Source organism: Ixodes scapularis, unplaced genomic scaffold, assembly GCF_016920785.2.
Source record: "Ixodes scapularis isolate PalLabHiFi unplaced genomic scaffold, ASM1692078v2 PGA_scaffold4__175_contigs__length_147842914, whole genome shotgun sequence".
NCBI classification, from domain to species: domain Eukaryota; kingdom Metazoa; phylum Arthropoda; class Arachnida; order Ixodida; family Ixodidae; genus Ixodes; species Ixodes scapularis.
This window is the reverse complement of record NW_024609879.1, coordinates 39,851,780-39,879,004: the sequence shown is the minus strand read 5'-3', so window position 1 is coordinate 39,879,004 and position 27,225 is coordinate 39,851,780. Positions and strand designations below refer to the sequence as shown.

Genomic DNA, 27,225 nt, shown 5'->3' with positions numbered 1-27,225 from the left:
TCGTTAGAGCTTGCAAGAAACTCCCAATTTAAAAGCGATTGGTTTGGCTGAGTTATCAAGCATTCCTGATATTGTGAACACCCGCCGAGCTTACCAACTGTACAGTGACACAAAACAAGAACCAGATCTTGATATTAATTGTTTACATGAGTTCCCGCACTCATCGCAATATGTTCCCAGGTATTTTACATATATCACACGTGGATGCACGTGGTGCCTGCATCGAACTATGATTTCAAAACCTCGTCACAGACGTATCCCAAAATTTTGAATTTTTTAACAGGCTTGGAATGGTGCACGACGGTGAAGCAGCGAAGTATTCCACTCCTGCTTACCAATATGCTGTGTGCGACCCAAAGGCCGGCTACTTAATGTCGCCTTTTGCTTTTGGCGCCAGGGAGGGACAATGGTCTAAGTGTTCCTTGGCTCACTTAAAAAAGTTTGTAAGGTACGATTTTATATTGTTTTCTATTGTTTCATTCTGGCCTCCCATTGACGCTCCATTGTGTCCTAGATTAGAGGCTGTATTGTGTCCTACCGTTGTCCCTTTATTGGTTGCTTTCCGAGCGCTTGCCAGAAAGGGCCGTTTATAACGCAAAATACAGTCATCAGGCTCAAAATAGAAACGTGCGAATGTCATTTACAGATATTGTGGATCACATTCATCCTATTCCTGAACATGACAAGATATATTTCAAATTTCGTTGAAGTGTCCATTTAAACTTCATTCACCCACTTAACCAACCATTCGAAGAGTTTGGGCTATTAGCCTTTGAAATACCTCTTTGGAGAATGGAACCCAAGGCAATGTTTCGGGTCAGGCAGTCTCTTCATCAGTTAGTTTGGAAAGTAGATTTCATTTTATAGGCGGGATGAAATCATTTTTAATGAGTATGGGTCAAGTATCCGAGAGATGGCTGTTGCATCTTAATCGCATTCTAAAGACACTTCTCAAATTTGCATTCCCCTTCATTTAAGGTTCTACCTTGCGGTGAATATTGAGCATTCTGTAAGACGACGATTTTTAGTTAGATGTGAACAAAACATTGATATCTAGAAGCCACTTTGAATACGCCACGGCTGCCGCAAAGCGTTGAGGGGGCTCTGCAGGTTTTCCGCTCACAATAATCCAGGTGCCGGAATTTTTATTCCGGGGGTCCCAGAATTTAATTCACCTGTTCACCAATTTATCCCAAGTGTCAATGAATTTCATCCAATTAGTCAACTGTTTAATCTCAGCGCCATTCAATTAAATGCAAGGCTCACTTACTTTAATTCGTTCATATTTGTGAATTTACTGTTCCTACTAACTCATATCTTACAACCGTTTTAAAAGCCTAAGTTGCTTGCAAGTCATAAACGACTTTTAACTGTATGTGCGCACTGCTTGACTGGTTTTCTCGTGCATTTGGAGGAATTTCTTAGACCATAATACGTAAGTTCGAACAAGCCATGGATATGTCTTGTCGGTTTTAGAATAGTAACGAACATTTACTAAAGGCTTGACATTGAAATCGTGTTGGAAAATTTATATTTCAATTAGGTGTATGGATTTAATGGCATGAACATTTTAATTGCAAAGCAGGATGCTGATCTTGAAATTCGTGCATTCCACACACGAATATGCGAGTTACATGTACTGAGTTTGAAGGGCAGGCACTATGTACTTGAAATGGTTGCGGACATAGGCCACGCATTCAACACGTTGAAGTATCAGCATTGCTTCTTGCGTCGCTGTCTGGAGAACCTGCGAACGGTATTCCTTTAAGGCGGTAGCTTCAGGCCGCGCAAGTAGGGCTGCGCTATGCTCACTACGGTAAGCTCTCCCGCCAGGCTTAAACTTAAAAACATATATTCAAATGGAATGAAGACCGGACTGTGTGGTGGTAAGTGCTTCAAAGAGTGCCGCTGGGACACGGAGACGTCTGCGACTCGTCGGTGTGCGGGAATATGAATATTTTCAATTATAATGACTGAATCCTGGCCTCCCTCGAAACCTTCCTCCAGGAATTCGTTGCAATTTAACCAGGACACCTTTTCCACACTTCACAAGAAAAACCGTCAGCAGATACGCATGCGAACATGTCGATATTTGGCTCTCTGGTACCTGTTGCCTTGACGGCGTCCTTCCTACATTTCGACCTCCTAAACCTTAAGCTATACCACCTATTAAAGTTTGTCTTGTCAGCCTAACATTGAAGCTGAAGCGGGCCGTACACCTGCAGCCACGAAGCGTATATTTTCTTTCACTTTTTACGTCATTGCAATTTCGGTTAATGGGTTGCAGAGAAAGTTGCTTCGCCGTGTAACCCTCCCCATTCAAAAGTCTGTCAATTGTAGATAGTAAAATTATAAAGCGCAAGGTGCAAACACGAACATGAAGTAGAAAGAACATTAAGTAGACGCAATATAGCTGTCCTCTCTACTTCATGTCCGTGTCTGCCCCCTGAGCTCTATATTTTGAGTATGTTGAACAAACTAGCCCACCTTAATATTTTAGCAAATTATAGATAGGCTGATTTGAAAACTTGACCCAGTTGCTTCAAACACTTGTTTGAGTTGCCTAAGCGTGTAGGTTGGCTGTTCATTTACCATAGCTCTCAGATCCTGCACAAAATCAGGGTCGAATGTCTTCTTTAAACCACCTCTGAGTTTCGGTTCATATGTGTAAGTCTTCGCATTTGACCGAGCAGTTTTTACGTTAATTCCTAGTGTGTCACCAGGTTCCCTGATGTTACCGCATCGTCGCCGGCAGTTGAGCAGCCGCGCTTGATCTTGATGGGATACCTTTCGGTAGGATAGTTTAGGAAGGTTTGGATTATAACGTGGTCGAACACGATACTTTGCATTAGACAAACTTATTACCACTTGCGCTAAAAAATACGGGTGAGTTGCATGCAAACCGTCGAACATCTAAAATCGTTTTTATCTGCCTCTGAGAGTTGAGGATTGGCAGCTGCCTGCAACCAAGCGGAAGATGCCAGGTTATCATCTGCAACCGCGGCACGGCGCAAGAATACGGCGAAGTGTTCACGCACAATTTAAAGTAGCAGTAGCCTAGGATGAAGCAACGGCCGGCCTAAACGTACCGCGGAGTTTTCGAAGACGGTCTCCGTAAAATAGTAAACGACGTCGTTGATAAAACCACCGGACAGCCCTTCTTGTGTCCTCTGCAAACACATCACGGTATGCTTGCGCCGTGCAGATTTTGCAGACGATAACCTGGCATCTCCCGCTTGGTTCCAGACGGCGGCAGATCCTCAAACCCCTGAGGCAGATAAAATAGGTTGGAGCGGTTTAACGATTTTCACGCAGTCACCCACATGTGTGCAATAAGTTCGTCTCAAGCAAGGAACCGAGGTCCACATCGGAAGGGTCGAAACTTACCTAAACAAGTCTATTGAAAGGTATCCGATCAAGATTGAACGCAGCTGCTTGACAGCTGGCGACGAGGCGGTAGCATCAAGCAACTTGCTGAAACACTAGGAATTAATGTGAAAAGTTATCGGTGAATTGCGAAGGCTGACAGAGATGAACCGAAACACAGAGGAGGCTCAAAGAAGACATTCGACTCCGATGTTGTGCAAGATATGGCAGCTACACAATGAAGCAACTCAAACAAGAGCTCGAAGCAACTGGATCAGGAACCAAAATCAGCCTATCTGCAATTGGCAAACTTTTGGATGGACACAGTTATACAAAAAAGCAACTTTCTCTGAAGCCCGTTGGCGGAAATTGCTATGATGTAAAACATCCACGAAAATAATACGCTTCGTGGCTACAGGGGTACGGCCCGCTTCGACCTCGATATTACGTTGACGAGGCAACCTTTATGATGTGGCGTAGTCGGAGGCTTGGGTGGCCAAAAAATTGGAAGGACTCCTGCGGAGAATGAAGAAGGATGAAGTGGAAACGACTGCGATATAGAAAACACGAGGACCAGGCAGGTTTTTTTTTTTTTTTTTGTATAGCTTGCATTATGAGAACAACCGATGAAACGGTACGACATTTACTGTTTGGCTAATTTAATTCTTAACCGAGAAAGATCTTCGACATTTTGGTGCCGAAACCCGGGAGTCTGCCTCAAGACATCATCTCCGAGCCCAGACGAAGCTGCAAATTTACCAGGTACTGGTGACTTTCGTTGCTAACCCTAACAGTGGAACTCTGAGACTTTAACGACGGAGGCAAACCATCGGGATTGTAACGCGAACGTTTTTAAGAGGGATTTCTGCCAACCAAGCAGAAGCCAATCGACCCTAACGAATCGCAATGGACAGACTGAAGGCGAAGCGTACCACTCGACGAGCCCAAAACACCGGGATGATAAACGACGCCACCACACTGCTGAACAGCCCTGATATAGAACTGAGCAGGCTCATCGGAATCAAAGAACGCCTGACTACGAGCAACGCGGAGCTTGATAGAATTAACGAGGAGTTAGAGCCGCTGCTATCAGCAGAGGAGTTCGGGGACGAGTACGCCACTGCTGCCGAATACCAAGGCCATGCCTTGATGTTTATTGCCTAGCTCTGCTTCAAGGTTGCGGAACTGGAACCCAGTAGACGCCCCATGGTTCCGGCAACAGTAACGGCAATGCACAATGCGCATGACACAGTCTTCAGGATGAGCGGATCCAGACTACCAAAACTGGACATCACTACCTTCAGTAGGGACGTCACCCAATGGCGGACGTTTTGTGAATAGTATGAAGGAACAATTCACTCGAATCGCACGTTGTCAACGACGGATAAATTTCATTACTTACGCCACTACCTGACTGGACACGGAGCAGCTGCAATAGCAGGACTACCGACCACAGAAGTGCGCTATGTTGACGCCATTCAACTACTAAAGCAACGTTTCGATGATCAAAGGAGGATAGAGCAAGTACATCTGGCGGTCCTTCGAAATCTTCCCCGTGTTCGATCCTCTACAGACACCATTGGTGTGAGAAACTTGTACTACACTACGCACCTGAACATTCGAGCTCTCAACTCATTAAACCTGACGAACGGAAGTTTCGCGGCCATGCCTTGTGATATTCTCATCACATCGGTGCCTCATGACATTGTAGTGCAATGGACCTTTTCCACATACCGACGGCACCAGGCGGTGGCTGCACGAACTAAAAATCGAGGAAGTGACCTACCTGCGCTAACAATCGATACTGGGAGCTACGCTGCCAGTTTCTTCGCTCACTGAGCAGCGACTTTAAAGATAGGCATCCGTGGCGTCCACCCGAACGTTGTGTTTTTCTTTCTGACCACTTTCTTTTTTTTGTGTAACACAATTATATATATGCTGCAATTACGTGTTCTACTCGCTTATAAACAGCCTCCTACCGAATTTCCACGATTTTTCGTTCCGACTTCCGCTGCTTGGCATCGGGCGCTCGCGCGTGCGCAGAACGCTTCTCGGAAAAGGTCCAATACCACAGACAAGTTTCATACAAGGCTCCAAACAACGCAGCAGAAGAGGGGGGCAACGCAACTTCATCTCCTGCATCTGCACCTACGTCAGAACTCGAGGAGATGCTACAATTTCTTCGAATTGAAGGGGAAAGCAGGGAAAGGAGCAACTACAGCGGAGCCCGTACGAACGAGCGAAAGCAAGAATCTCGTGCATCTGTTTCGGTGCTTCACAGCTCACATGGTTCTCAGCAAACAACAGGCGAGTGCTACTTCTGACATTTAAAAAGGCACGCCACACATTTTCGAGACTCTGACAAGACTCGTGTGCAGAAGAAGTTGCTGGGAAAGGACATGAGATGTTTCCGCTGCACCATCAAAGGACATCGCGCAAGAGCTTGCGAAAGGCAGTTACAGTGCCCAAATTGTAACGGACGACACGCGATAACGATGTGTGATCCGTCATTCGCCCGGACGAGGAAAGAAAAAACGAAGAAAGACTCAGTCGTTTGCGTGTTTTCTTTTGATCCTAAGCACACGACTTCTACTGAGCTAGGTGAGAGCAATAACATCCAACTACAAACTTTTCGTGATCCAAGGAAAGCAGTGGACTGGTAGCCCTAAACACTGCGATGTGATGGACTCTACAAGGGCACTCGATGCAAAAGGGAATACTATTAAAAACGACCCTGATTGTGAGCGTCCTCAGCGCACAAACTATGAACGACGAGGAAGCAACCACCCAAACTCTGAATGCTTTTTGGGAACTTCCCACCATGGGAATCACAGACGTGGAGACATCTAACACTCAACAAAGTGTAGCAGCGCGCTTTGACAAGAGCATTCTCAAGGTTGGTGAAAAGTACCAAGTAGCGTTGCCCTGGAAAGAAGATTGTGTGGAGGTGTTGAAGGCTAATTGTCAAATAGCTCCGACTCGCCTACATCGCTGATCAAGCGAATTTCGATCCAGGACGATCTACTTCGGCGTTATGACGAGGCAATCCGCCAGTATATAAAGTTGGGACATGCGAAACTAGCACCGCTCGGTCAGCACGATCAAGCTGAGACACGAACATATTACATGCCACGTCGGAAAATCCTCAAAGGCGAGTCTTTTATCATGAAATTGAGGGTGGTGTTTGACGCTTCATCTCACGAAAAAGGGTGCGAACCGCTTAATCACTTCCTCGAAAAAAATCCCAACCTGAATCCAGAAATACTTCAAACCCTTCTTCGCTTTAGAGCGCATGCGATTGTACTAACTGCAGAAATCGAGACAGCGTTTCTACAAATTGAAGTTAAAAAGGAAGATCGCACCGCATTCAGGTTCCTGTGGTTTGAAGTCGAGCTTCTTTCCCAGATGAAATTTCAGAGCATTCAGGAATGGCGGATGACAAGAGTTCCGTTTGGAGCCACGTCGAGAACGTTTATGTTGTCTGCAACTATACAGCATCATCTGAAGAACGTCACTAGAGATCAAAAGAGTATTGCAGAAATATTACAGAGCTCAATCGACGTGGACGATCTTCTTGTGGGTGCAGATACGCTGGAAGAAGCAACCGAATTGGCATAAAATCTCTAAGATCATCATGAACGATGCAGGCATGAAGCTAAGAAAATCGTCTTCTAACGATCTCAACTGCAGCAAATTATGGAGAAAATAGAGACAGACGTAATAGCAGAAGACACTGACAGAAGATTCTCGAGGATCTCGAAAGTATTGGGGATGACCTGGGACAAGGCCAACGATTCCTTCAAATTCTCAGTGGATAGCCTTATCTCATTTCTACAAAACAAACGAGACACTAAACGGCATGTGCTACCAGCAGCGTAATGAGTCTTCGGTCCAATGGGATTGATTACACCCTTCACGATACGAGCAAAGATTCTATTCCAGAGTTTGTGGAGGCTTAAACTAAAATGAGATGAAATAAAAATAATAATATGTTTTATTTTCCGTCAAAAGTGTATGACGGAGGGAGACCGAGGAAAAAAGCTGCATCATGCAGCTTGACAAGTCCTCGGCCCCCCGTCCTTACATTTGGCAGCCAGGGGCACAGAAAACAAAACAAAAAAGACAAAAATTAATGTAAAAGAATGTTCACAGAAAAAGAATACATATACGCAAACCACAGTTCAAATCAACAAAGTAAGGTAATATTTATGTTAGTATTGTCCAAAAGGTAAATATCATGAATTTGCTACACACTCATATTAGAAGAAAAGAATGCTCGAAGGTCTTTAAATGACATGGTAAGAGGGTGGATGTTTTCGATGTGGAGAAGGTTAAGTAGTCTAGGTAGTGTACATGATGTCATTTGCTCGCCATATGTTGTTTTGTATTTTTGTAGCATCCAGTACTCCGTGTTACGGGTGGGATATGCGGTCACTCTTCCTTCCGGAGCGCCAGAGAGGAGACTGGGAAGAATGGTGCGCTGAGCTGTTTCAGCTCTACAGTATTTTAGTTCCAAGACACCTCAAGAATGAACTGACAGAAGTCATAGAAACACAGCTGCACATCTTTGTAGACGCAAGTGCACAAGCCTATGGAGCATGTGCTTGCATGTGAATCGAAACTCAAAGCGGAGAAATTTAACGGCTCTAGTGACAGCTAAATCAAGGGTTGTGCCGATCAAAAGAATAACGTTACCGCGTCTGAAACTGATGGGAGCTGTTGTTGGTACAAGGCCCCTAGACTACCTGCGCGAGACGTACCCTGACATTCCCTTTCGATATACCATGTGGACGCATTCCACTGTGGTACTTAGTTGGATTCAGGGCTCAGTAGAAAGAGGAAAGCCTTTTGTAAAACATCACGTACTAGAAATCCAATCACAAAATGTTTCCGAAAACTGGAGGCACTTCCCTGGAAACAGTAACCCTGCGGACCTGCTCACGCGAGGAGAATCAGCAGCAGCACTGCGGGACAGCTCCATGTGGTGCAAAGGACCCAGCAGGCTTGTTCAAGATCCAGTTGAATGGCCAAAAGACCTACCTACTTCACGTACTGACTTGGAACTCAAAAGCAACGAGCACTACATCACCAAAGTATACCTTCAAACAGCAAGTTCATTAGCGATGGCAATCCCTGATCTGACGAAGTACAGTAGCCTCTCTAGATTGCTTCGAGTTACAGCCCGAGTTATCAGGTTTGCCAGCAATTGCAGGAGCGAAAATCGGGAAAGAAAAGAAGGACACTTGAAAGCTGCTGAGTGTGCCGCAGCGGAATAATATTGGATAAGGCAAGTTCAAAACGAAGACTTGGAAAGGGAAGTCAGCTTACTGACCAGAGACCATCAAGCGGAAAAACATTCACCCCTGGCTGATCTTCATCCCTTTCAGGACGAACATCGTACACTCAGGGTAACAAGAAGGCTACATGAGCTGCACGCTCCAAGTGCGGTGAAACATCCTATCATTCTGCCGAACGACAAGCATTGTACAGAACTGAGTGTCCTGGATGCTCAGAACCAGTGGCTTCATGAAGGTATGACTAGTACGATGACTGTTTTGCGACAGCGATTCAGGATACTTCGAGCACGACAGTTAACCAAGAAGATATTTCGTACATGTCCTAAGTGCCGTAGGTTCAGTACAAAACCGACTCAGATGCAATTCGCTCCACTTCCAGCCGACATAATTAACGAAACAAAATCTTTCGAGGTAACGGAATTGGATTTTGCAGGACCACCCTATGCGAAAAACCGGAACGGAAAGATGAACGATGCTAAGAGTTACATAGTCTTGTTCACCTGTGCCATAACGAAAGCGGTTTATCTGGAATTATCAACTAATCTTTCAACTGACGCCTTTTTTTTTTTGGCATTTCGGCGCTTCATTTTGCGCAGAGGAGTACCCAGCATGATATTCTCCGACAATGCTAAAACATTTAAGAAGGCATCAAATGACTTGAGGAACATCCTGACAAGCCTGAACCACCCAGACGTCACTTCCTACCTTGCTCAACACAGAATACGGTGGAAATTCATTTTTGAAAGAGCTCCTTGGTGGGGAGGGTGGTGGGAACGGCTGGCGCACTCAGTAAAGACACCACTCAGGAAAGTCTTGGGGAAATGCAGCCTGGGCTTCGAAGAGCTGTCAACAGTGCTCTCTGAAGTGGAGGCTATTATTAACTCGAGACTTTTAACATGCGTCAGTTCTGAATTTGACGAACCAGCACCACTTTGCCCGGCTCACTTTCTGGTTGGACAAAACTTCACTGTTTTACCAGAAATGAACTGCACGGACGAGATTCTGACGCCCCTCACACAACGTCAAGCAATTCAGAAGCTTCGATACCGACAACAACTGCTAGGCCAGTTTTGGTCTAGATGGAGAAAAGAATACATCTTGGAACTACAATCTGCTCATCACTACCCCAATATCAAGTCCACAAACCTGGATGCAGGTGACTTGGTACTTCTTGAAAAAAAGAACTGTCCCCGGTATTTCTAGAAACTGGTAAAAGTTACAGACACCGTCAAAGGGAAAGATGGTCACGTTTGAGCGTGCATCGTCAGGGACCATCACGGAAATGTTTTTCAAAGGCCAGTTCAAAAGCTATATCTCCTTGAAATACATTACGCTTCTCCGTCTCGGGAGCATGTGGAAAATCAAGAAGGATGAAGTGGACACGACTCCGATATAGGGAAGACAACATCAAGGCAGTTTTTTTTTTTTTTTTATAGCTTGAATTATGATAACGACCCATTAAACGGTGCGACATTTACTGCTCGGCCTATTTAATTCTTAACCGAGAAAGATCCTCAACAACTCCGTCTCAAGAACTAAATATAACACAAGGCCCCATATCACCATCCTCGGATGCATGACTGCTGACGGGATTCTATTGCGGAGAAGTGTGAAAAAAATGTCTTGGTCGACTTTTCCCGAATTCCTGGAGTAAGTTTCGAGGTCGGTCGTGACAACAGCTCCAGGCCAGGATGCAGTCATTATATTTGGCAACGCTCCCGCACATCGACAAGCCGCATACGCCGCCTTGTCCTTGGGGCACTTTTTGAAGTACTTACCGCCATACAGTCCGCTCTTGAACCTGACTAAAGATATGTTTTCCAAGTTTAAGTCCGGCGTGAAAGCTTACATCAGTGAGCATTGCCCAGCCGTACTCGCGCGGCTTGACACTACCCCTCAAAAAAAAAACGATGGCAGGTGCTCTAAACGGCGACGCAAAAAGCAACCCAGAAAAGTCATCGTGTTAGTTGCCTGGCCTATGACCGTAATCTTATGCCTGTCCTTCAAACTAAAGACAAGTAACTCACATATTTGGGAGTGGAATACTCGCTGTCGAAAATCAGCATCTTGATTTGCAATGGAAATGTTCATGCTATTGATTGCATACATCTAATTTAAATGCAAATTATTTAAACAAGCTGCTACTGTCAAGCCTTGGCAAAATTTTCGTTACTATTCTAAAACCGACAAAAAAAAATCTCCACCATTCAGTCACGAGCTTAGGTATTGTGGTCTAAAAACTCCCTCAAAATTCACGTTAGAACGAGTTACGCAATACGCATAAAGACTGAAAAACCATTCATGACTTGCAAGAAACTTAAACCTCAAAAACGGATGTCACATATGAGTTTAGTCATAGTTAATTCATTGATATGAACGGATTAACTTGAGTGACTCGTGAATTCAAATGAATGGCGTTGAAATTAAGTTTACTGACGCTTGGATTAAATTGGTGTTCAGCTGGATTAATGTAGCCTGCCTTCAGCAAACTACATTTATTGCGGCGTCTTGCATGCGCCTGACGCTTAGTGAGATTGGTATATTCCTAAATATCTTGTTTGTTTGGGCAATATTCAAATAGAGTCAAGTAGTGTAACACGTCAAAGTAAGACGGTTTGATAAATAACAGAGCATCGGTGAAGATTAGGCGTTCTTCATTTTTGCTTTTTTCAGGACTCTAGATCAAGCCTGCTTTGATGTGACGTCACAGACGCGCTACAGAATAAACATGAAGGAACTTCCGGGGGCGAAAATGACGAAGAACCAACTGTGTCGTGAAGCCGTCCCAAACTTTGGTCCTATGATTTCCCGTGGCGTAAGTTTCCTATCTTTGGACCACGCATCATAAAACTAAACCACGCAGAAACCTGATTCTATGCTTCGGCAGCATAGACACAATCGAACGAGTCCTTGAATGCAGGAAGACCGGCGGCGACTTACACAAACTGAACGAGTAATCTTGTAAAACTATCCGTCTTACAAAAACGAACTCAATATCTTCTGTAAAAAAATATTTAGGGAAACTACATAGTGCTTACGAACTAAGGATTAACGGTACAATTCATCTCAAAGGTCGGTGTCTGGGATGTTAAATTGATGATAAATGCACGGGTCTCGCTAAACTTTCAGCGCACGTGTAACGCCGGAATAGCTGTAGCAAAGGGCAAGCGAGAATGCAGGAGACGGCTCGTGCCGCCTCGTGCCGCCTCTTGCTCTACACACGTATAGCTCCAACGGTATCCCCACACATGCAGACGCATCGCTCCAGGTCCCGACCTCAAGTGTAAAGAAAGCATATTTGAAAATCGCACGGCCCTGTTTCTTCACTGTCACCTAGAAGACAATGCCTGCTCTGAATCTCGACGAGAGTAGCCGAAAAGCGGTGGACGCGGTCGTTTGGCTACGCCCGGTGCCATCGTCCCACTCGTGAGACGCTGCTAATCCGAGACGCGCACGGCACTGTGTGAACACAATAGTAATGCCATTTTGGGGAAGGGGTGGCGCTATCTTCATTTTTTCGGTGGTGTCGGGTTTCGCCAGGACTATAGACAACATCCGAGGTAGAGTACAGACCAGATTTTGGACGTTTCAGCGAGCGGTCATATTGTGCCGACTGGGGCGACGCCCGCGGGCACTTCTTGGGGACTGCGGTTTTGCGGGGGGACTGCAATGCCGTCTAGATGAATAGTTCCTGTGCGTCCGGAGTTAAAACCTACACACAACGAAAGAATAAATGAGCACGCGCAATTTAATAGTGTAGGCCGTGCATACTGCGGCATACCACCGCGATTTCCGCAGTACCCTGCACCATATGTACCGTCCGGTGTCGAGAGTAGAGCGCCACTCGCCTCTGCTTGCGAGGCTAAAACACTCTTGTCTATAGGGCATAAAAGCTGAAAGAAAGAAGTGAAGGGACGTCAGAGCACCAAGCTCTGGTTCAAATGGTCAGTGGGAGGATACAACTCTCTCTGCCTTGGTCTTTTGTCATTGGTGAAACGCGTTCGAACGCGGGATGCCGCCGTTCGGTGCTTTCTTTAGAGCAGCGAGTAGCGACTGAGTTCACTCAAGGATAATTCCAACTAGAGCTTGGTACTTCGACATTCCGTCGCGCTCTAATCTTCTACGCTCTTTCAGTTTCCATGTGTATATTTACACAGCGTCTCAAAAACATTACAGGCTTCTTCTTTTTTTTTTTTCATAGCGAGGGTAAATTAGGCAACGCAGAATACTCAATAGGGAGTTTTCGTAGATCGTTTTCGCCGTCCCGCAAGGCCCTCCGCAACCCGCTACGATAGCGGGAACTCCACAGTCAAGGCTATCGGCGCGCAGGCGCAGTAGCAACTTCTTCGTTGCGGAACGCTTAGCGGAGGGGGCAGCGCGGACTACGAAAACTTCCTATTCTCCGCCCAAACGTAGCGCTAAACGTCCGAACCAGTTGCCAAATTTACAGCGCGAACCGATATGGTATCTAAAGTCATAAGTGATTTTCCGAAACTTTTAATGAAACAGTGGGGCTCATTTTCGCCTGTTTTTCGTCTGTGGCACCACATAGCTCTATGCATTTGTGAGTTCCATCGGCCGCCATTTTCCTATTGTCATTTTTAAGTAATCACTTGTAACTTTTGGATAAAATAGCGGTTCGTGCTGAAACTTTGACATGTGGTTCGGATCTCTAGTTCTACCTTCAAACGAAAAACGAGTGTTCGGTGTGCATAGTTTATATTTGCAATATTAATAAATATAAACATGTACATTTTTTAGGACACCCTGTATTTCGTGTTTTATAGAGGTACGAGAATGGTTAAATTGGAGAGATGGCACGTATTCCTACTAAAGAGTAACTGGAAATGAGCTAAGCGGACGTTGTTTCTTTCGTCCACCTTATTGTTTGGTACATATTTATATTCACGCTGTTTTAATATCATTTAATATCATCATTCTGTTCTATTGATAGATTGTTCAATAAGGTTTAGATAGCCAAGCGACACCTGCGAAATGTCATATCGCTACTAACGAGCGCACAGATACCAATGTAACAGCTAGTTATTTACCTCTGTTTACTCATTTTCGTGACCGAATATCACCTTGATGTTTGCAGTCGAAGTTCCCGAATTACATTTTTTTTGGTATGTCGAACAGGTGAGCAGGGGATTTCATTTTAGCTTAGTCAAAAGGAAAGGCGACCGAGGGTCATGCATATCTTGAAGAAAATAAAGACTTCTCAGGTTAATAGCCCAAGATCAATTACACACCAACACACAAAAGGACCAACACACGCGCTGACTTAAAACTCGTTTTGTATTCTGTTACTTTTTTAATGCGAAAGCATTAACTGTCTCATGGAGCGAGCTGACGTCATCAGTTGGAAGCGCGAAAACAGCAGATAGTTTCCGCGCGCCTTCGGTTCCATTAGCTGGCGCGCGTCGACGGGGCTCCCATTGGCCGCTGCGCCATGGCCTTCGAGATCCCGAGGCGTGCGCGCGCTAGTACGCAGCAGACGACAAAGGGAGCGGACAAGCAGACGGCAAAAGGAGCGGACGAGCAGACGACAAAGGGAGCGGACGAGCGGCTTGCATGTTTTCGCATTCACAACTCATAAGAAATGCTTAGGTGTACCTCGAGCTTTTTTGTTCTCGTCATTGGACTGACTATCTCAATTTCTATGACCAGCACAACAGCACGAATATAGGAACCACTTCTAAATATGCTTCTGAATCCCCACCGCTATTTTCAGGATAAAAATTTCAGCTCGTTTTGAGACAATGTTTTAGACGGACTGCTAACACACTTGTCAGCCAGAAGCGCTATTTTTTTTTTTTTAGTTTCAATTATCTCTCTTGTCAGCGGGTCCCGACTTCTTCCTGTTACAAAACATTTTTCAAAATTCGGAACAGGTCCACAATTCCAACACTGCATGCCCAGGTGTCCTGAAACGACTTTGTGGGTGCTATAGAAGTGTTCTCTTAAGTGATCATTTAAAAAACCTGCTGGTTTGTCCTATATATTCTCCACCAAATGAGAGTGCAATAGAATAAACTAACTACCCCCTCGATGCAAGTAACAAACCTCTTTTGGTGTTTCTTTGCACAACCAGCTTGACGCTGTGTTGACACATTGACTTTCCTGCGTAAGCTCAGAAGCATACTCGGTGCAGAAAAGGCTACGTTGACATTAACAAGGTTCCCTATCCTCTTAAGCCCGTGTGACACATTATGTTTATATAGAACAATATCCGTCTTTTTTATCTCTTACTTCGCTCATTACTTGATTACCTCATCTGATTTTCTTTAACACATCATCTGCTACAGCCGTCAGTAAGAAACGAGAGTACCCCGCTCACTTTAACCAGCTAATTTGTACATTGAAGATAAAAACACCCGTTATTGTGTAGCTTTGTACACTCCAAAAAACCTGGAAAGACTAATTTCTCGCAAAGCACTCTGGAAACGCACTCGCTGTAGTGCACCTCAGGGGATGACAAGGCTGGACAATGCTTACACCTAACAAACAGCTTCCTTGGTGATGCCGAGCATCATGCTTCATCAAGTAAAGTGTTCCAGCGTAATCTTTTTTTTTTTTCTCGTTTTAAACATTTCATTAATCTTCCCATTTGCCTATCCCCCTCTGTAGACTGCAGTCAATTGTGCCATCCCGAGTTACGGGCGGAAAGGTAGCCTCTTCTGATTTCTTGGAGGGAAGATCAAGGTGCCCCACTATACTTATGAGATTCTGGCACTCTTACGTGCATCTTCGTTACATCATTTTTGCACGACACATGTTGCGACTGTATTGCTTATATCAGATGAAGGAAAATTATGAGGTCGCCTTTACTTATTTTATGGCATTGTCTTTAAAAAAAAAGTACGGATGAATATAGAAGCGCTCAGGTGTATATAATACCCCAGTCAGACAGGCTAACGTAGTGCACATCAACCAAGTACATTTCCTCTATAATGTCATTTTATAGTGTGCCACACAGCTTCTTCCTAAGGGACACACTCGGCTTTAAAGGGGCCATGAAACGAATTTTGGGTTGGGATGAATGATTTTAAATTGGGACTTTACTAATCGTATATCGTTTAGTTGGCCAAAAAAAAGAGGCTAGAAAGTCAAAAGCCAGCTTTTCGGTACGAACATTTGAAAATATAGCGGACTATTTTGTACCTTCTTGCATTCGAAAGCTCTCCGCCTTTTCACTATGATACATCCGCGGTTCCAAAAGCGCGTCACCGGCGCCAAACTGACGTCAGCAAAGCCCAGCTCACGCATTGGACACGAGATCTGCGTCACTCGGACGTATGCGCTCGTCAACAATCAATTCGTCGACGAATACTTGGATTCGCGTTCGTGGCCAATGAGTGCCCTGACGGAACATATTGTCACTCGGGAATGACAAGTTCTATGGTGTGCGTAAAAAGCACGGTGGGACCTAGGAGTCATCGCACCGGTGCCGAAGGAATGTCACGACCACGTGATTTCACAATTCGCATTTGAGTTGAGGATTAAAGCTAAGGAGGAAGAAGTAGGAAAATCGTTTCATGACCCCTTTAAGGCCACGGTCCCACTGAATGTGGCAGTTTAGGTACTTTTTGGCAGGTCATTACTCATCTCCTTTTAACTACTGTTTTGTGGGGTGGATGTCATTCGAAAGGCAATGCAATCCTCTTTCATTTGATATTATGTATGTGTTGGTTTTTACTGTTCATGCGCATTTGTAGCGTTGCGAATATGATGGCGCGGACCCTCACTTGCTCCGCTAGTTCATGTTTTATGAACGATCCATTAAAGATAGCACGGTTCCATTATAGCCGTTTTGTTAAGATGATGTTGAAGCAGCATGTAACGATACACTTTTTTGGTATTTGCACTACATTGTTTTTTTCATCCCTCCAAATATTGGCCTAAAATTGACATTTTTCAGCACAAATATGTTTTTAATGACACGCGCTAGGGCAATGAAATTAGCTACAGATGTAGTGGTTATAATTGGTAAAATGCAAAAAAAAATTTAATGTTGTGTAAAATTTTTTTGTTTAGATATTTTATATCAAACGTAGCACTTTTTTGTGCTTCGAGTAATGGCACTTCAAATGCCGCTGAGGAAATAATTAAACTATGATAAACTCTTATAACATTTAGAGCTACCGTGCCCAACAGGTGGACGATGGCTTTTTTTCATTTTTAAAGTCATAACGCTCCAGGAGCGTTTCGAACTTACCTGTTTTGACGCATATCTTTTTTGGACATCAAAGAGATTTATTGGCATCTAATAATATTTATTGCTTGGAATCGATATACATTGCGATGTATTAAATTATCACAATGATCTTGCTTTGGTTTCTTAATAGGTGTAGAGCTTAGCTAAGTTTAAAAACAATTAAAAACTGTTTGGGTGTTTTGTTGCGCTACCTGGCGGATGGCAGACAAACTGCTGATTTCTAATGTTCAAAAAATTTCCGAGGGCGGCGTTGGCGTCTGTATCATCATTAATCTCCGTGTCTTTTTACCCTCACATTTAAAAAATATATTGAAAGATTTAATATCGATAACTGAATGGTTTAAGTACTGGGTCAGGCTAATAAATCTAAGACAAATAATTACACAAGCGTAGCGCGATATATTGTGTTCTTTATTCGATATGATTGAAATCAATAAACAATGAAGACGAAAAGAAAAAAAAATGGAAGCCGTTTACAATTCCCTGTAACGCCGGTTAGAGCGCAGCTCTTGAGGAGGAAGATGGAAGCGTACTGAGGGATAGGTGACTCCTTGAGGTCACGTGACCTAAGGGGGCTCGCGTGATGTCAGGGGGGTCACGTGACCTCGGGGGTCGCGTGACTTCAGGGGGGTCACGTGAACTCGGGGTCACGTGTCCCCAAGGGGTTCACGTGACCTCGGGGGGTCACATGACCTCAGTGGGGTCACGTGGCCTCAGTGGGGTCACGTGGCCTGAGGGGGTCACGTGGCCTCAGGGGGTTACGTGATCTGAGGCGTGTCAAGTGACCTGAGGGGGGACACGTGACCTGAGGGGAGTCACGTGACCTGAGGGGGTCACGTGACAAGGGGGTCACGTGACTTCAGGAGGTCACGTGACCTGAGGGGGTCACGTGACCTGAGGGGGTCACGTGACCTGAGGGGGTCACGTGACCTGAGGGGGTCACGTGACCTAAGGGGGTCACGTGACTTCAGGGGGTCACGTGACCTCAGGGGGTCACGTGACCTGTGGGGGTCACGTGACCTCGCGGTTACACCGACGCCGACGGCGACGCCGCTCAAGCCGGGGACGGGCCCCTAAGAGCTGCGCTCTAAAAATACACCCGAGTTCACTTTATGCCTAGAGTCACTAAATGAGCTTCCGTCACCCCAAAATTGTTTTGGGCGCCGCCATTTTAGGTCTTGATCAGAGCAAACGTAACTGCCGATCATCATGATCCAAAAGTACGACTTCCTCAGCATTAGATGCGGTTCTAGGAAGCTGATGCAATATTTTAATGCTCTGTCGCGGGTTGTTTAAACATTTGTGAGGGACGGAAAAGCGTTTCCTGTAATTTTAGATCAAGCTTCATATAACTGGCAGCCATGATTTTAAGCCACAATATGGCCAAGTTTCGTTACTCTGAACCGTAGCTAATTTACTGGCACAAACGGGAACAATGAAGAAGAGGCAGGTGTCGAAAGGTAGTGGCTGTTGAATCCACGGGGTTTACGTCCTGGCCCCTCCAGGTATTACAAGCCTCTTGAACAAGAGCATGAATAGTGTCATTAAATAAGCTACGCTTCAGAGTAGCGACACTTGGTCTTATTGTGGCTTAAAATCATGGTTGCCAGTTATTTGAAGCTTTATCTGAAATCACAAGAAACGCTTTTCCGTCCTCCACTTTAAACAGTTTGCGACAAAGCAAAGCAACATTACATGAGCTCCCTAACACCGAATCTTATGCTGAGGATGTCGCACTTTTGAATCATGACGATCGGCAGTTGCGCGTGCTCTGCACAAGCACCAAAATGGTGGCGTTCACAACACTGTCGGGGAAGAGAGCGCCGATACTCTAAGCGCAGCTCATTTATTGGCTCTAGTTCCCACGAAACTCATTTTCCCTGACTGAAACTGAAAGTAAATATGAATAATACACCATTATTATAGCTTATTTAGTTATAACCAAATACACATAATGAAAGGAGGAAGCGGGTGGGTAGGAGAAACGCGGGTTTCATGTGCGACCGTTCTAAACGTCTCAAAAGAGAGAACGCACGAGCTTGCGCTGGCTTAAAAAAAAGGCATCCAAAGAAAAGAGGCGGCACGCTGTGTTCTTTGTTATTATGCGTCCAAATGCAAATTGTTGTTTGGATGTTTATACAGCCGGAAGTTAGTCTGCATTAGTGGGCGTCTGATGTCTCAGCTGTAGATGAGCAATTTAGCCAGTGCGGTACAACCGCAAACCTGGGGTCTTTAACGTGCACCACGCAGTAGTGCACGCAGCTCTTCCAGATCGAAACGGGCAGGGGCGGGGTGGGTTCTGCAGCGCGAGCTTTCGCTCCAATGCTCCGAGCTGGTGTGCGCTAGACCATGCGACCCCCCCCCCCCCCCCCCCCCGCCTTGTGCGTCTAATTTATATACAGGTATAAGTATTTGAAGATCGACGATGGACGTCGATCGTCTCGAGGTAATGTAACGTAATAACATTATATAAAAAATAAATTTGTTGAAGGATTGAACGACTAAATTTTTCTATTCTTGGATTGTTATATGGCGGTAGCCTATTGTACTTACTGTTGATGAAGAGCAATATGAGGTGACGAGGTAATGATTAAATGATGAGGCTCTATAAGGACGACGATATTAGTGGGTGTCGAACCACAACGTACAGTGCCAGACTTGTTTCAAGTATCGTGTACTCAAAGACTTTCTTCACCCGCAACAGTATATGGTAGAATCAATGAGGATGCTGCTTTACAACTCTACGTGGAACAGGAAAACTGCACTGTGCAGAAGTGCGGCTTCTTCGTTAATTTGAGGGACGGATTTCTAGCAGCATTCCTTGATTGGCTTCTTGGAACAAATGGCCTTGTTGACGTAAAGTGTCCCCATTCCAAAAGGTTCTTGAAGCGTACTTAAACCGCAAAGGAGTATAGGCGGAAAATAAGAAAAGGGAGCCTGGTGTGAAAGGTCCAAATCACCACCATAGTTTCTACTATCAAATACAAGGGCAGTTACACAATACACAAAGATAGTTTTGTGATTTAATTATATTTACACTTAAAGGCATTGATATTCAACGTATTCAGAGAGATGACACGTTCTGGTCAACCAACATAGAGCCTTTTCTACTCAAGTTTTACCTGGAAGGCCCGACTTCCGCAAAAATTCCTCACGTAGACGAGTTGTCCGACCGAATAAACTGCCATTACTCCCGATCTGGGAATCTCTCGATCTTTGTTCGTAGGCCATAGTATCATGAGATCGAGGGGTGTGGCTCTTCGTCCGCCGAATATTGCTTCGGCGGGTTTTTTTCCGTGTAAGATCAGACCGTCGCGTGCTACCGGTACAAGAACCTGGCGATTCTTCACTGAACTGCTCCTTCCGTAAGCTTCAAAAGGGCTTTTTTCGTTTCGCACACCATCTGCTCTGCTTGCCCGTTAGTTGCAGGATGGTGTGGTGCACTAATGTGATGCCTGATGCCGGTTTCTTTTCTTCAAAAACTTGTTTATTTTATTTTCAGCAAGATTTGGCGCGTTATGAGAGAAAAGTATTTTCGGTAGAGCAAAAGTAGGTAAAAGAGACCGTAGAACGTTAATGACGTTTGGACGTCGTGGCAGGCATCGTGTAAACTTCCAGCAACTTAGAGTACGCATCGCCCATGACTCCGCATATGTGGATACGTTTCGCCACCCACCGACTGAATAGTGGATCGTTTTCAGTTACTGTTCATGAGTGTTAATGATGGCGTTGGACTCAAGGAAGACTTCGAGTCTTTCTACAAAGTTAGTCCAGGTGCCAGGACTTTTGTTGAAAGCGGTAAGTGTTCGAAACGTCGACAATGTCGGTAGCCACGTGTTGCGCTTGACACTGGACACTTTCCATTCGCTGAGAAGAAACTTGCTTGTTCGTCTGCCATGAGTCGTCCGATATCAGGTCATCACCGCAACACCATCTCCCGACAAAACTGGTCTTCATTGTCCGCATGTCCATAGTTAGCAATCACGTCAACTTATAAATCCCCGAACGCTCATAACTTGCCGTCGCTAAACGCCGTTCATTCATAGCGTCTTCGTTGCAAATAAACGTCTTCCTATTTTTTCTGATGGTTTTACCATATTCCTCCTAAACTGTACTTACAACATTATGTGTGTCGGTACTTCCGAAAATATTGCAACGGCGTTTGTTTTCTGGGAACTATAATGTAACAACCTTTACAACATCTTTCGGACCCCGTGAAACATAATATTTTGTGACGTTATTTTGGTCGTCATTAAAATGGTGAGGTAAGTACCGTAAATTGCGAAGCAGTTTACTTGACGTCCGCTTCCACTGGTATCATGGAAGATTGAGTCTAATGAGCGTGCATTCCTGCAGTGGAAATTTTCATTGATAGAATATTGACACGTCAATCAACATCTGATTCCTTCTTGGTAAGATTTATTGCGAAAGCCCGTTACAACCGCCGAACCGCATTTCCCTATATCAGAGAACAATTTATACCCAGCCTGACATTCTCGCATACATCCGTTTGATGGGCCACGCTACTTGAGCTAGGTGAGCAGAGCTGGCATCGGCGCGAGCAAGGCCACGAGGGGAACGTGATAATGCTCGAGCCATCGCACTGTGAACCAATGTTTCGGCCACTCCACTAGGGTCCATTGTTGCGCTGAATGTGCCAGCGCGTGACGCTCTCGCGCACTCGGTGCGTGACTTGGGCGGTAAAATGGCGTCTGTGCATTAGACAAATCTACGCGCTCGAGCGAAGTGACACCGGATAGCGTGCACTTCAAAATTCATAAAAAAACAAGTGGGCGGAAAAATGGCTGAGATGTCACCACTCAAGCAAAAGCGCGCGAGTTTATGAAGGCACTCTACACTCCACGAGTGCGTGTCGCCATCTATTGGTTGAACTAACGCCTTGTTCAAGATGGCTGCCGTGGGACCGCAGCCTTAAGTGTGCTTGACAAACTCCCGTCACTCGATCGAATGCGCTGCGGTGTTTCAAGAGTGATAGACAACAATAAAGAAATAAAAAATGTCGCGTTATTTTATTTCAAATTTAACAAAAAAAAAACAGTGAAAATAAGAAAGGAGAAGAGCATTGTTAAAAAAGATAGCAAAGCACACTTAGCATTCCGGTTAAGGCTTGATCATGACCAAGATTAGCGCCACGGTGAATCAACAAAAGACGACGGTGAAACAAGTGATTTCTATGCAATCTTAGCAGAGGAGGATAGAGCCTACTCCAGTGTCGACGTGTACCTGCGTGAAATAATACGATCCGTATGGTCTAAGAAGGCAGTGTTATGAATTTTTCGCAGACCTCCGTAGGACAAAGCGCAAAACCAAGGCTGGATCTGCTTCTTCTTGTGAAGGTCCGTTAGAAGCATCCAATTAGTGTAAAGATCATTCATTACTGTAGCCTTATATTCTAAGGCGTCCTGATTAAAATATTGTTGTGCGAGACCAAGACTCACACCGTAAAGAGTGTTGTGCAAGACGAAGACTTGCAAATACAGCAAGGAAAAAGAAGATTAGACAGTGTGCCTGTGGGGGAATGGACGCCATTAGAGGCTGACGGCGAACCTGACGAGACAAAGCCTTCGAATTGCCTTCTGCAATAACGATATATTTAACATTTCAAAGACATCTATATATATTGACCATATTTTTTGCAATGTCTAATAGTACTTTACACACCGTTGTTTCCGTGTTTTCCGAATGACAACTAGTTTTTCACTCTGGCACCGAAACACTTGAAGTGACATTCAGGGAGCTGAAGGACACGCGTTTGAACTGCAGTAAATTAGCTTGGCTGAAAGGGGCATTAGTGCATAAATGTATAGGACTGAAGATCGACTCTTCAGGGTAGTACACTTTTGACTTCTTGACGACCTTCGGTACATATTGTTCCTTGCAAAACGGGGCCGTATCGTGGTGCTATTACGTGAGACTACACTCCACCACCTTTACTTGTCTCCTACTACATAGCACTCACCGTATAAGAGCCCACAATAATGAGAATCTCAAAGGCACCATGTCAATGCCTAAAGACACGCGCACCACTTAATTTAAGGTAAATCTGAGAAAGCCTCAGCAGATTTGTACCGCGTCCCGGGTACAAATCTGTACAGCAAGGCACAACTAAACCAGGTCACCGAGCGCTACATCACTTTAAAAGGGCCAGAAATTTCTTTCTGCTTTTTTAGCAAAGAAAAGTTAACATCAATGTAGTGCGACACCACTTTTCTTTTATGTCGCGAGAGGTACCGGACGAGAACATCAGTACAAGCATTCGTAACACTATCACGAAATTAGATGTCAACCTATCTTGTCCACAGAAACCCCAGAGACTCCGTAAGTGCCAGACAGTGTGCTGTTCTACACGTTTCCACAAGTGCAGGCGAGTTTCGCTTGTGGATGGGATGGAATGCAAACGCGGACATGTAAGTTTTACATTTTGCAACTTGTATTACGAACCACTACCGACTCCAACAAAATCCCCGCCAAGTCTCGAAAACACCCAGAAGCTCCGAAAGGAGTTTTTTTCAGTACAAAACGAGCGTGTTGGTAACTGTAATTAGACATGAGGAAGATACATAGAAAGGGGGGACGGACAACGTTGTCCGTTGTCCGTCCCCCCTTTCTATGTATCTTCCTCATGTCTAATTAGAGTTTTTTTCGCCAAGGCTGTCTGCGTCACGAATTAGATTTCGCTGCCCATGTGCAGAGCAACTTCATCTGCTTCTTCCGCAGGGGTTGTGGTGAAGTCAGAACGCCGAGCTCCAATCGCCTCGGATTCGAGGAGATTGGATAGACCTCAGGGCAGCATGATTTGTGGTCTATCCCAATTAGCGCAATCCTTTCAACAGAAGCAGACGAACTTGGGCTCCGCATAGTCGCTGAGAGCTTATCAAACGCAGGGTGTTGTGAATCCTGGGCATCCTTTCATAGCTTTTCAGCCAATTAGATGGTGGAATTAGCCATTAAAACGCAGGAGAACCAATCGCAAACCAAGAGGTGTGAGCTTAAAAGACCACGCCCTTCTTTTCTTGAGCTGTCAGCGGCTGTTGCCTACATAACTTCAGGTGGTCGGTGCCCAGAGTGCGTCTCCGACTGGTGTGCTTAGCGCCCCATGCTGCAGATACATCAAAAGTGGCCTCGAAGTGGCAACAAATGACGTCACAGATGACGGGGTGTAGCGCTGTTGGATGTCGCGATCCTGGCGGTTGGTCGTAGAAATGCTGGCGAAACGCACGAGCGAACGCCTGTGTCGCTGTCGTCGCGGCGTGCCAACTTCTGGCTGCCGAAGCTTCCGTGGACTCTCACGCTGCGACGAAACACGGGTCTGCAGCGTCCAGCACTGCTGCTGGGACACCGCCAGGATCGCGAGCGGGAACAATGTGACACGTCTGGGACGTCATCGGGCGAAAATTAAGGGCCCACTTTATAAACGCGGAAAACACACTACTGGGTGACGCGTTCCAGGCACTATAGAGCAACTAAATAAAAGGCGATAAAGAGCGTCGATGCAGCTTGACTGTGTGTAGTCTCCTTCTTGCGAGAGATAACAAAGAACACCAGCTAACGAAATATGTTCCCGTCCGGAACTCGTAGCAAAAAGCTCCGAACGGCCTATATTTATAAGATAATAAACACCACAAAGTTTAAATCCGCAAGAAAGAAACCTGAAGAAAGATATAAAAAATCTGTCTCATTGATTATTGGTGACAAAAATATCAGAAACCTGCTTATTTCAAACCGTCAAATTGAACGTCATCACATACATCCCCAATTATTATCAGAACGGCTTGACGATGAGCGTGTACGGTCATCCTCTTCCATGTCAGAAACTGATTTATATATGTGAATAAGTAATGTTTTCGAATGATCAAATTCTCCCTAAAGATTGGTCTTGCTTACGAATCAGACAAAAGGGCATCATTCCATAAAGAATATTAAAACATTTCCTCTACCTTCTGCATCCCGTCGTATAATGTTTATAAGTTCACCAACGGCACGTGAAGCCACCATTGTATTTCGTAGAGCTCCACAGTCAAAAATCTGTGATGCTATTTAGCCATCACTCGAATTGGGGTACCTTTTGGCGTACATTAAAGATGCCGCTAATTTCCTAGTTGTTTCAGAAGATAAGAAAGCGTCATCTTTGGTTTAACTTATGTCACCTGATGAATGCCGGGAGAAAATAATGAACCATATTCCATGCTGCGATACCGCCTTAGTGGCGTCATACATAAGCTTGTATATATACGGGACCATGTGATGACCGTGCTGCAACGAGCAACCTGGCGACCGCGAAGAAAATCCAGATCAATTCTCTCGAGTGCCGATTAAAAATATATTTATTTTTATGTTGCAGCATTGCGTGAAGAACAGATGCGTCAAGAAGTAGATGAACCAAGCCTCAAGACCAGCGCTACCTTCACGTCTTTCAAAAGGGCCGCATACAGCAAACATTACACGAAGGGTGTCCACTACAATACGGCGATGGCATTGCAGGCATAGCCACAACATACCTATAGTGGAAGACAATAGGTGGCGCGAAGATTGATTGGCCTCACTGAATGTCAGACAAGTGTCTCTTCCCACAAGACACACATGGAAATAAATTCGGGTGCTTTAGCCATGTTTACGGAAACTACCGAAATAAAGTTATAGCAGTCTTCTCACAAAACGTTTATAGCTAGTTCACTGCTAATTACGAAATGCAAGAGAAGCTACGTCACAAATCAAAACTTCCGGCATTACAGCGCCGCTTAAAAAACCTTTTTTAAGCTAAAGTTAAATAAATGCGTTACCCTTTCATGTGGCTTAGATAGGACCCGTTGCGAAATTAATCTCCTATCAAACTACTTGTGGTTTTGCGTTCAAGCGAAAAGTTTTGAACCGAAATACTTTTATTGCATCTATTACACGCCACAGTCTAAAACAAACTGAAAAAACGGTGTTGCGGCTGTGAGAGCATATGCCCCTGTCAACCAAGATTAGGAACTAAGCTCCTAAATGTTCTGGGATTGGTTATAAAAGGATCTTCACTTAACAAGAGAAAAACTAGAAGGCGAAAAAAATACTATTTTTTTTCCCGTGTTCTGCAGGTGAACTGGGGTGACAGCCGAGGCACCGCTCATTCTGTTCACACAGATTATACGCATTCATTTTGTATTTATTTATTTGACAATATTACCAGCCACCTGAGCGGTGGTAAAAGCAAAAGCGAACCTTGTTTCTGAGACTGCACAAGTCGCTATCAATGATAACTTGGGACCGTAAACAAGCCCAGTGCGGTATTTTCTGAACACAACCACGCGGCTAAAAGGCTTTTTCTCACTAAAAAAGACAAAACCACCGACTGAGATGGTCTAGAGTAGACTCTCTAGAACTCCAGCGCGACCTTTGTTTCCTTCCCCATGTTAAAGCTATATTTAGTTTCAAAACTTGGGTAAAACTCTATTAGAGCTCCTGGGGACGGCGTGAGGCATGGACTGGCCGTTAATTTTACCGTGTTCTAACCCGGATAAGACGCTTAATAGAACCACACGCTCGATCACGCAGTATTGCCACCATTGTACACTAAGTACAGGGTGCCACAAAAAATATTTACAGAGTTTGTTTCACCGCAAAAATAAACTAGGCGTTGCCGAACGCTCATTCTCCGCCCAATGGTAGCGCCAGAGGTCACAACCGGATGCCAAAAGCTCAGCCCGATCCGATAACTTAATCAAAATTTATAAGTGATTTTCTGAAAAATTCAATGGGAAAATGGAGTTCATAATTGCCCGTTTTCGGTTTCTGGTTCCATACAGCCTCAGGTCTTCGAAAACTCCGTCGGCCGCCATCTTCCCATCAAGACTTTTAGAAAATCGCTTATAACTTTTGATTACGCTATCAGATCAGGCTGAAACTTTGGGATCTGGTTGTGACCTCTAGCGCTACCTTTGGGCGGAGAATGAGCTTTCGGCGATGCCTAGATTATTTTCGCAGTAGAAAAAAAAACTGTAAATGTTTATGTGATACCTTGTATAAAGCGAAGTATGGTCAGTAATCGTGTTGTGCGTACAGGTCAGTCACCTCCACTGGGCGTATCGTGTATCTGCAGTAGGTCTGAAATTTGTCCAAAACAGTACGATTGCTAACCTATGATTGTTTTAACTTTTCATCTAGTGGTTATACCCTATCGCGCCTGAGGAGAATGCTCATCTAGATAAAAACGGCAGGAGAAAAATCCCGTCACAAAATTCAGGCTTTCAAGTACCGCCCACGATTGTTGTAAAAACTCGCAAGACACGTGTCACGAGCGGGTGCTCCGCCATCATTCGCTTCCGCGGGCCGTTCATTTCGGTG

General features: G+C 44.9%; 1 protein-coding gene across 1 annotated transcript in view; it reads left to right on the top strand.

Moving 5' to 3' along the window:
* Positions 1–27,225, top strand: part of LOC115330592 (venom metalloproteinase antarease-like TtrivMP_A) — a 186,136-nt gene that overhangs the window by 125,963 nt on the left and 32,948 nt on the right. The window contains exons 11-12 of the mRNA XM_040214695.1: positions 284–448; positions 11,337–11,478. Of these exons, the coding sequence (XP_040070629.1) occupies positions 284–448; positions 11,337–11,478 (307 nt within the window). The remainder of the gene's footprint in view (positions 1–283; positions 449–11,336; positions 11,479–27,225) is intronic.